The 9,917-nt window shown below is 51.7% G+C and overlaps 1 protein-coding gene and 1 long non-coding RNA gene across 9 annotated transcripts in view; one reads left to right on the top strand and one right to left on the bottom strand.

The window, feature by feature from the left end:
* Nucleotides 1–4,413: 4,413 nt before the first annotated feature.
* On the bottom strand, nucleotides 4,414–5,439 carry LOC118168860. Its single transcript, XR_004751821.1, has 2 exons — nucleotides 5,294–5,439; nucleotides 4,414–5,152 (listed from the first exon to the last, which is right to left on the bottom strand). It is a non-coding gene; the product is annotated as an uncharacterized LOC118168860 (long non-coding RNA).
* The window catches only part of GRID1 (glutamate ionotropic receptor delta type subunit 1), a 522,277-nt gene continuing 517,635 nt past the window's right edge, over nucleotides 5,276–9,917 (top strand). For 2 of the 8 annotated variants that reach the window (XM_035329551.1, XM_035329547.1), the window contains exons 1-2: nucleotides 5,861–5,991; nucleotides 7,797–7,952. In XM_035329551.1, coding sequence (XP_035185442.1) covers nucleotides 5,913–5,991; nucleotides 7,797–7,952 — 235 coding nt within the window. In that variant the 5' untranslated portion in view covers nucleotides 5,861–5,912. Of the gene's footprint in view, nucleotides 5,992–6,016; nucleotides 6,747–7,413; nucleotides 7,671–7,796; nucleotides 7,953–9,917 lie in introns of those variants that run through there. The other 6 variants (XM_035329542.1, XM_035329544.1, XM_035329550.1 and 3 more) reach the window with 6 other exon arrangements.

Here is a 9,917-nt window from a genome sequence, read left to right as displayed (position 1 = left end):
TCATGCCTTTTTTGTTCCAAAACTCCAATTTTTTTTTTGAAAAAAAAAAAAAAAAAAAGGCTCTGTGCTCAGAAAAGCAGCTTACAGAGTTTAGCCCTTTCCAGTCAGTGTCCAGTGCATATAATGACAAGGGGGTTGCTTAGCAATGTAGGAGAAAAGATTTTTCTTGTAACTGAGTTACACTTGCATCCCCAGTGGTCATGACAGAGGATTCTTTGCCCGCCTGTGTTTTAGAGCTCTCTACAAAGCACCTTGTGGTGGTAGTAAGATGTTGTAAATAGACAGATTCCTTTTGGGTTTCTTCCAAGTCAGTGTTTATTAAATAGAAATGCCGAGACAGAGATTAAACTTACCAACACTGATACAGCCTGCCTTGGACTAAAATAAGAGTGTATTTATACAACTAGGAAAATGTGGGAGGTTGCAAAAGCCTGTATAGGCCCATTTCTATTGTGAAGAAAAGCCCGCTAAAGAAAAACGAGGCATGAAAAGGCCCAAATGGAAGAGAGGAGGGGGGAAGTAAAAATGAATCTTAACATGATGCATCAGATATTGAATAATGGATTTAAGCAAACATAAGTATGAATTAAATCAAATATAGGCTGTGTGTACTCTGCTGAACTAAATCAGGTGAAGATTTGAGATGAATAGTGCTTTGCCTTCTTTATAGTATCTTAAAAGGCACACCATTCCAAATAAAGTGTTGACTGTTGCACAGTTTCAGATTGTTCATAGGCACATAACAAATTAATCAAGAATATCAACTGTCCTGCTGTTGTGGTTTAACCCCAGTGGGCAGCTATGCACCACCCAGCGCCTTGCTCACTTTCCCCCAGCAAGATGGGGGGGAGAGAATTAGAAGGGAAAAGTTAGAAGGTTTGTGGGTTGAGATAAAGACAGTTTAATAAGAAAGAAGAAAACAAAGAAACAAAAAGCATAGCCAAAAGAAAAACAGCAAGTGATGCAGAAGGCACTTGCTCACCACCAGCCCGCTGGCAGTGCCACCAGCTGCCTTCCCCCTTTCACTGCTGGCCATGAGGTTGCATAGTGCGGAGCATAGTTGGTCAGCAGGGTCAGCTGTCCTGGCTCTGGCACCTCCCAGCTTCCTTGCTGCCTGCTCAGCATGAGAAGCCAAGTCCTTGACTCAGGGTAAGCACTCTCCTGCAGCAACTAAAACATGGGGGAGGGAGGAGCAGTGCGGGGCAGGTATCAGCACATACTAATCACAAATCCCAAACAGTTGCACCATGTGAGCTACTATGAAGAACATTAACGCAATCCCAAACAAACCAGCACACCCGCATGGAACTCCGTAGTTCAGTAATCTCTTCTTGCTCAGGTCCATTACTCCTGGAAGGTTGTCATGCTACGCTATCAACCGTGAAAGGGGCAAATAAGATTTCAATAAGGTAGAGGAAGTTTCAATAAAAAAACTGAAATCTTGGGCTGTCACCACAGGAGAATGACAGTGTAACTTTAAATACAAGAATTCCTAAAGTTATAGAGTAGATTTCTTTTTTCATTATTGTTTCCAAAGCGAAGGAGAGCTATTAATTTTCTTAATAAAAGGTGCAATGAATATATCTATATATTTTGTTACTATAGACCTTCTCTTGGGTATCAGGAAAAGAGGGAGACTGTTACAATGCTGTGTATAGAATCTTGTTTGTTTGTTTTAATGCTTACAACTCCATAGACTGGGCAGCTAACACCTGGAGAAACTTACTGCATCTTCATGCCTCTATGACTGATAGAGAAGAGGATTTCCATTCACTTTCAGAGGGAATAATAATCATTGCCACATGCACCTGCATAGCCCTTTAAATATGTCTACATATCCAGTTTTTACCTTAGCTAGGTGTAAATGCACAGGCTGTTATGGGTCTGTGCTGTCAGAGGGACTGAAGAATCTATGTCCCCCTCCCAGCCAGCACCCTTTCCTACCCCCGCTGGCGTTAAAAGATTTTTGAGAAAACTCTGGGGGTAGCTTTGGAGCAGATTATTTTCCCTGTTTAGGTTACCCACACTGTCAGTCTTTTTTCTCTTCTTCCTCTTCCCAGACAACATCCATAGTTTCCCTCTAATGCTTCTCACCCTGTTTTAAGCACTTAACATTGTTCTGATTTTTACGTGGGGAAGCCTCAGCAAATGCCTATAGCAAATGGAAGGAAGTTAGAAAAAGGCAGGAGAAATGCTGTATCTTAAAGTCACTCAATTTATTCTGATCATAGGCTACAGTGCAGTAAAAGTCTCAACATTCTGGTCTTGCAGAGCTCCCGTTTAGGAAGCAGCTTTGTGTGTGCTGTCGTATGTGCTCAGTAAACATCAGGGGCTTTCCAGATCCAGGCGTTCCCTGCAGCCATAGTTCTGGTGATGTTCACAATATGCTTTGTGCTTGCTGTGGCAGCAGAGAGGGACAGAGCCCCAAGTGCCGGGCTTGGAGCGTGGCACTGCACAAGCCTTTCAGTTCACCTGTCTGGGGTATTCTACATTTCTAATTGCAGTGTACTTTTCAGGGCTGTATTCAAGTCGTTCTGGTAGCAAAAAACAGTCGGTGAGGGTTTCATTACATGCTTGTTCCGAAAACAGAAATAAGCACAGAGATATCTCAAGATAGGTTAGCTTAAAATCACCACGGTGGTTTGCAAAGGTAATAGAGCTGTTAGAGATGTGCATAGAATTGCATCTGTTGCCAAGGAGTTGAACTTTGAATAGTGACTGTTACTTGAGTTGGCTATTTACCTTGTATATTTCTAACGAGAGGCCTTTCTTCCATAGGGGCTGTAAATCCAGTGGTACTTTGTGTAGCTATGTGCATGGAGTTGTCCCCTACACAATGATGATGGAATATCGTGGCAACTTGTAACGTTCTCAGTATGCAAAATGATGGCAAATGGATTAGCTTGTTAGTGCTGACTGCTGTCTGAACAATGTGCACCCACTGCAAAATGTCAGTGCTCTGCCCGCTGTGAGCGGTGGATGGCAGAACTGAAATGAACGCTCCCATTTCTACCAGGCTTAGAAGTTCAGCCTGGATCCCTTTTTTATAAGGAGGGAATCTAAAGGGGAAGGGGTAACTGTTATGAAAAATCTAATCTAAGCCAATTTAAAATAAATAAATAAATCTGTATGGCAATAGTTTCAAAGGCCTGACTTAAATCAGGCTTGAAGCAAGATGCATCGGTGTTGATGCTACAGCTCTCCATCATGCAGAGATGCTGCTGAAATTGCTGTTCTGCTGTTGGGCCCGGTGGCTTTGTTCTTACAGATTCCTGCTCCTTTCCATGGCTAGCTTTGCATGTGGCTCCTGAAGGTTTGGAGGCTTTGATCCAGCCCTCTGATGGACAGCTGCAGCCACTAAGGGCTTTATCAATGCTGAAAGATAAGGCTGTGGATCGTGGCTTGTTTTGCTTTCCTACTTTGGCACTTCTTTTCATTCAACTAAAACAAGCAAAGAAAAGCAAAGGTGGAGTGGGGGTAGCTCTGCACAGCTCTGTATTTGGGGTCAAGGTGAGCTCCAGTTCTGCTTCCGCTCTAGTGCAGATAAATCTCATTGTGCTTTACATGTTACAAATGAGATTTTATGGCATTTGAGGTTTTCTCTGGGCATTTTCCTTGTTTCTTGTCCTTTGGCTGACAACTAGCCCCCTGCACTTTTTGGGGAGCCTCTTTCTACTGATCTATTTTATAGTTGTTTGGGCTCCTGACCTTTTTCCTCCTCCCGGAGGAAGGCCTCCTGGGCCTGGGTCCTTGTCTGTATGCAGGGTATTTGCTCATGGATTTCTCAGGAAATTCTTTAACTTGTCTAATTCACTGCATTGGGACTTTTAATATTTTATATTATGTTTTATTATTAAAATAGCAGCCAGAGGACTTCCAGCTGAGGTCAAGGCCCCACTGTGCAAACTGAAGAGGCAAGCCTGCTCCCAAGTGCTTGCAGTGTAACTGGCTGGGATTTGGATGCCTGTATAAATTGCAGGGTTAATAGCTATGTGTTTCTGCAGGTTCCTGGCCAGGATCCCAATGCACTTTTCAAACACACATAAATTTAGCCTCCTTTCCTCTGTGGAAATCAGAGATTGGCTGTGTGGCAACACGTTCCCTCTGCCCCATGTAATTCTCACACATGTACTTGTTACTGACATATATATGACAGTGGTCAATGCAGGTGTTTAACTTTTTAAAGAGCCTGTGTAAGTCACTAAGTGCATATTGATTTGAAGCAAATATAAATTAGAATTAATTTTGACTTGCTAACGTAGTCAAATAAGGAACATTTCTATTGATCTTTGTCTCAGAAGCCAATTATCTGGATTAAGTGTTTTTATTACATGAAATATGGCATACGGTATTTAATCATGCTGCATTGATCGGTGTGCAATTGCATATTTAAGACAAGGACTGTAACTAAGAGTAGTTAACAAGTGATTTATTTTTAAAAAGCGCGTCTCCTTGTACATTTACCCCCCACTTTTCCCTGTTCAAAAGCCGTGCCGGTGACTACCCCCGAACGGGAGCCTGTTGACGCATGAGGTTCAACAGAGATCCGTGTTGGCATCGCCGCCACTGCAGCCGCCTCCTCGCACCCCGCTCCCCCTGTACGCCTCCCCGGCGGCGGTTCAGCTCCTCCGAAGCTGCTGCCCCTGAGCACGAAGCGCTTTTGCCGCACCGCGCCTGGGTTAGGCAGGGCTCAGCGCGGCGATCCTGCCCGCAGGGAACTCACCCCGGGGCCGGAGCGCGGAGCCGGCTGCTGGTGGCAGGAGCGCGCTGCAGCTGCAGGGGAGCGGGGAGCGGGAGCAGCGCCTCAGCAGCGGGCTCGGGGCTGCGAGGCGGCGGGGTCCTGCGGAGCCCGCGCTGCCTGGCGGCGTCCCCGCGCTGCCGCCGGCCGGGTGTCCGCGCCGCTACAGCGGGCCGTGGCGCCGCCCGCAGCCGCTCGCTGATTTCGGTGCCATCCTGCCCTCGCCTCGTTTTCTTGGCAGTAGTTTTAATTACGTTTCGGGCTCCTGAATGAATTTGTTTTCTCTGGCTCCGCGGCATATTGAGACGCTCGTCACGTTTGGGTGCCTGCAATCACTGATGCGTTTGTTTTAGGGGATGAATTAGTCTTCTGAGCCCGAGCATGTCCAATTTCTGAATTAGATTTCACTGAAAGCTGGAACAAAACAAAATAAGAAGAGGGTTTGCTGCACCCCCACGCCCCCGGCCCCCAGCGCAGGGGGCAGCCCCCCGCTCCCACCTGGCTGCAGGTGGCCAAGTCGGGCGAGCGGCAGCGGGCGCGGCCTTATGCCCTTACCTGCGGGGTGTCGGACCGGGACCGGCACTGGGGCAGGGCGCTGGGCATCCTCCGGGCGGCGGCCCCGCGGGACCGTCTCGCCCCCTCCTCTCCTCCGTGCGCCGAGAGCACCGCCAGCGGGGCAGGCGCAGCGCGTCCCTTCCCCGGCCGCGGCTCCCCCCGGAGCCGCCCGGTGCCCGCCGCCGCCGCTTTGCCGTGCCCCGGCGGCCCCGAGCTCCGCAGTCACGTGGCGCGGGGGGCGGGCGGCGGCGGCGGCGGGGGGGGCGCTCCGCAGTTCGCGGGCTGCCGGCGCCCCGGCACACACACACCGAGCGCTGGAGGCTCCGGCGCGCCGCCTGCCAACCCCGGATCTACCGCCGTGCGTTTTTTTGGCCCCCGTTTTTTTTTTTTTTTTTTTTTTTTTCTTCCCCCCTCTCTCCCCATCACCCGTTTTCCTCCGTCTTGGAAAATCCTCCGTGGGAATTTGGGATTTTTTTTTTTTTTTTTTTTTTCTAGGGGGGTGTCAGGGCATCTTCCCCCCCCGCCGCCTCGCTCCACCTGCCCTTGCTCGTTTTCTCTTCTTTTCCCCCGTCTGCCTCTCCACCAAACCCGGGCTGATGTGCTGTGCGAGAGGCTGGAAATGGAAGTGTTGATGCTCTGGCTTTTCCCCTGGATATTTCAGTGCGTTTCGGTGCGGGCGGACTCCATCATCCACATCGGTAAGAGAGGGAGCGCAGGCGGGGGGGAAAGAGGGACGCGGCAGATAAATAAACGGAGGCATCGCCTCGTTCACCGCCGGAACGCGACGGGCAGCGGCTGAGCCCAACTCCGCGGAGAGACCGGAGGCGGGAAGGGGGAAAAGGCAGTCGAATCTCCACGATTGCAAAGTTAGGGGCGAAATGCGGGCTGTGCCGGGCCGGGCCGGGCCGCGGGGCGGGGACCGCCGGGGCCGCCGCTGCGGTCTCCCATGTGGCCGGAGAGCCCCGCGCCCGGACCTGTTTGCGTGGGGAAGGCTTTCTGCTCCCCCGCCGCATCCCCGCCGCCGAAAACAGCCAGCCGGCCCCAAAAGCGGGCAGGAGGGAGGCATCATCTGAACGTGCTCGTAGGGAAAACTTTCGGGGAGGCGATCCCTCGGCTCGCATCCTCTGTCATAGCAGGTGTCAGCCTAGCCGGAACGCGGGGGGAGAACTTGGCTGGGAAAGGGTTAGAGAGGCGAGGTTTGCAGCGGCTCTGTGCGTGTGCGTGTCTGTGTCTGTGCGCGCAACTGTTGGGGTCTGAATAAGAGCTCCTTAAAACCCCCGGGCACCAGGAAGGCTGGATCGGCGGTGGGAGGAAGAGAGAGGGGTGAAGAAGAGGCAAAGGAAAGGCTGCCGTGAACTTTTATGGCTTCTGGGAGCAAGGCACGGTAATGTCCGCGGGAAGCCTGGCAGGCAGAGGCGAGGCTCTGCAGTCACCTTTTGGCTGGCGTTGAAAGGTACCGGCAGGAAGGAGATGAGGCTGGTTAGGGGCGGAGAGGGGGGAGAGCATCACTTGTGGAAGACAGTGATAGAGGAGGAGACGGGAGAACGGCCGGGGAAGGAAAAGCCGTCATTCCACCAACCCTCTAGGGAGGGTGGGAGAATTAAATAAAAATAAAAATTAAAAAATAAAAAAAAAAAAAAGGAAGAAGGAAGAAAGGAGGAGGGGGCCGCGCCGGGAGGTCCTGGCGAGGGATGCTTCGCGGGGACGGGTTGGGAGTCCCGGGGCAGGGATGAGGCGACCGGGAGCGGCCCCGTAAGGCCATTACCAGCGGACAGCGGCCCCGAGGCCGGCGGAGGTGGCTCCGGTCTGCGCCTCTCGCCTCGGGAGCCCGGGGACGCAGCCCAGGCAGACGGCATTGCGGAGCCATTAGGCAGCCAGGGGCAGCCCCGGCCGTAGCGGGGGGACTCCGGCCCCTGGGCGCCCCCCCGGGGTTAGGAAGAGCCCCGGGGAAGCGCCGAGACCGGGCAGGGGGTGTCTCCGCGGCTCTGCCCCTCGGCCCCGCTTCTCCCGCGGGGCACGGTGTCACCGCAGCTTCCCTCCCGCGCAAACTTCAGCGGGCCAGGCACGCAGGGCGTGAATCAGCACCCTTGCCCCGGCCGGGGACAGCTCGTTTTGCTCCCGCTGCCAGCCCTGCAGGTCTGCCCCCTCTCCGCAGGGCAGGGCGGCAGGGCCGGGGCGTGCACACCCCCGCTCGGCGGACGGGGCACCTTACGTAACGCTCATCGCCAGCTGCTTCCGCGCTAACTGCATAGGCAGGACGGCCACATGGCAGCTTGCAGGTTACGGGACGCAAAGCCCGGCTTCGCCTTCGCCTTCGCGTGGGCGCGACCCTCTGAATACCAGCGCTGCCCGCAGGCGGCAGGCGGGGGGGCAGAAAGTTGGTCTCAATCTCAGGGCCATCCCCTGCCGGCGATGCGGGTCCCGAGCCCCCTGCCCGGCCCGACGGGGGGCTCCGGGGCTGCGGGCAGGGCCCTCACCGCCTCTGCCTCCTTTCTCCCCGCAGGTGCCATTTTTGAAGGCAATGCTGCCAAGGACGACGAGGTGTTCAAGCAGGCGGTGTCGGATCTGAACCTCAATGACGACATCCTCCAGAGCGAGAAGATCACCTACTCCATCAAGCTCATCGAGGCCAACAACCCCTTCCATGCGGTGCAGGAAGGTGAGCCCTGGGCGGCACCCGCCCGTGCGCGGGAAGCGAGTCTCGGCGCCGCCGGCAGCCCCGGCCCGGTCCTGGCGCTCGCCTGGAAACTTTTCTTCCGTCGGGGGTCGGCGCTGTCTTACAAGGAAACGGGAGGGATGGCGCGCTGCTGCGGCGCCGTGCCGTGCCGAGCCGGGGCAGTCGGGCTGGGGAGGGAGCAGCCGCGGGGGACCCGGCGGGGCCGCGGGCTCCGTGTCGCTTCCGAGCCCGCAAGAGCCCCTGCTCTCCGTGGCCGCGGGAGAAAAGCCGGGCAGGGCCGAGCAGAGGAGCGGCTCGGCCCGGCGGGGGGGTTCCCGAGGGGCCGGGGGCGGCGGCGGCGGGGTCTCCCTTCCCGGGGAAGCAGAGGCCGGCGCTTCCCTAGAGAGGAGATCCCCGCCCGGGGGTGAGGGGAGGCCGGGGCAGCCAAGTCGCCGGCTGGAAACCTGCCGGAGTTTACGAGATCTGACAAGTAGCAACATAGGTAAATCATTTCGATTAGATTTTTTTTTTTTTTTCTCTCTCCTCCTCCAAAGGGAAATGTTTAAATTAATCAGCTTGCCTTTACAAATAAGACTTGAAAAATATATTATTTGTGATTTAATGAAGCCAAGGTTAATTATGGCCTATGTTATTTCAGAAGCTGCGTTTTTCAGTAGTAATTATTCTAGAAAGAGAGCTATTTATATACCCAGACTAGAATATTTAAAAAAATGATTCATCGCCAGCCTTGCCCTTACTTTTGCAGAGTACAGAGTGAATCTTTCCCTTACGAAAATTTGCATTAATCCATATGTATTTATATGTTAGTTGTGTACATGCAAATTATGGATACAAAATTACACCAAATGTTAATTTTCATGAACTCCAAACAAATTCTTCTGCTGTATTTTTTCTGCAGGTTAGGTGCTAGTTAATGTGCACATTCAGGAGAAACAGCAATATTTACCTTTTCATGGGCCTGATCCCATTAACAATGGGATTCCTCCTAGTGCTCTGAAAGCTCGGCAAGGAGGTATAAAACAAATGCCTTATGAAAATGGAAGAAGGGGACTTTAAAACAAAACCCCACCCACACAGTCACACACCAGAGGAAAAATAAAAATCTCTAAATAATGGTGGGGTTGGTTTACTGGCAAAGATTAACTCAGAACAATTGCATCTTCCTACACGTGCAAAAGCTCAGTGTCCTGTATTGGAGCTTATTCAAATTCATGGAAGTGACAGCAGTTGGCTGGCTGAACAATTGCTTTCAACAATGTCTCTTCTCAGAAGCAAAACTTTATAAAACTATTCTGAGCACCCTGGGATCTGAGCTGACATTCTTACGGACAGAGTCCCTTTGCTCAGTTTTGTTGAGCAGGAAGGAACAACCAACTGGAGGATTCTTCTTGATCTAGTAGAATTCTGTTGTTGTTGCTGTTGCTCTATTTTGCTATTCTTGAAAATTCATATTGCATTTAAGAAGACTTCCTTCAAAGCAGAAAATCTGTGTTGATAATCCATGCTGAAGCCACAGAAATAATTCTGGTCAGCTTTTAAATCTATCTGATACAGAGTATTTGTGCTACCTGAATATATGTAAACAAAGATGTTTTCTCCTATCCTTTCCAAGATGCTCTTTCAGGGCTCATGTGTCTGTTGCATTTAGAATTGCTCTGTGATGATGTGATCACATGCTGGAGAATTAAGGAAGTGATCGATGAATGCTCACAGTTCCAAAGAGAAATTGTCCTCTGTCACTACTTCATTAAGGCATATCAAAGTGTCTGTCTCTTTGGGAGAGCTATGGAATGATACTGTCTGCGAGTAAAAACCTTGACACTGTGGGCTATGGGAGAGCTAAGAGAAGAGTGTCAGCCTTTGCTCAATTTCCTGGCTTGCTTTGTCAGTTCGGGTCTGGTCTCTCTCTCTCTCTCTCTCTCTCTCTCTCTCTCTCTCTCTCTCTCT

Source organism: Oxyura jamaicensis, chromosome 6, assembly GCF_011077185.1.
Source record: "Oxyura jamaicensis isolate SHBP4307 breed ruddy duck chromosome 6, BPBGC_Ojam_1.0, whole genome shotgun sequence".
NCBI lineage: Eukaryota > Metazoa > Chordata > Aves > Anseriformes > Anatidae > Oxyura > Oxyura jamaicensis.
This window is presented reverse-complemented; position numbering and strand designations above follow the sequence as displayed.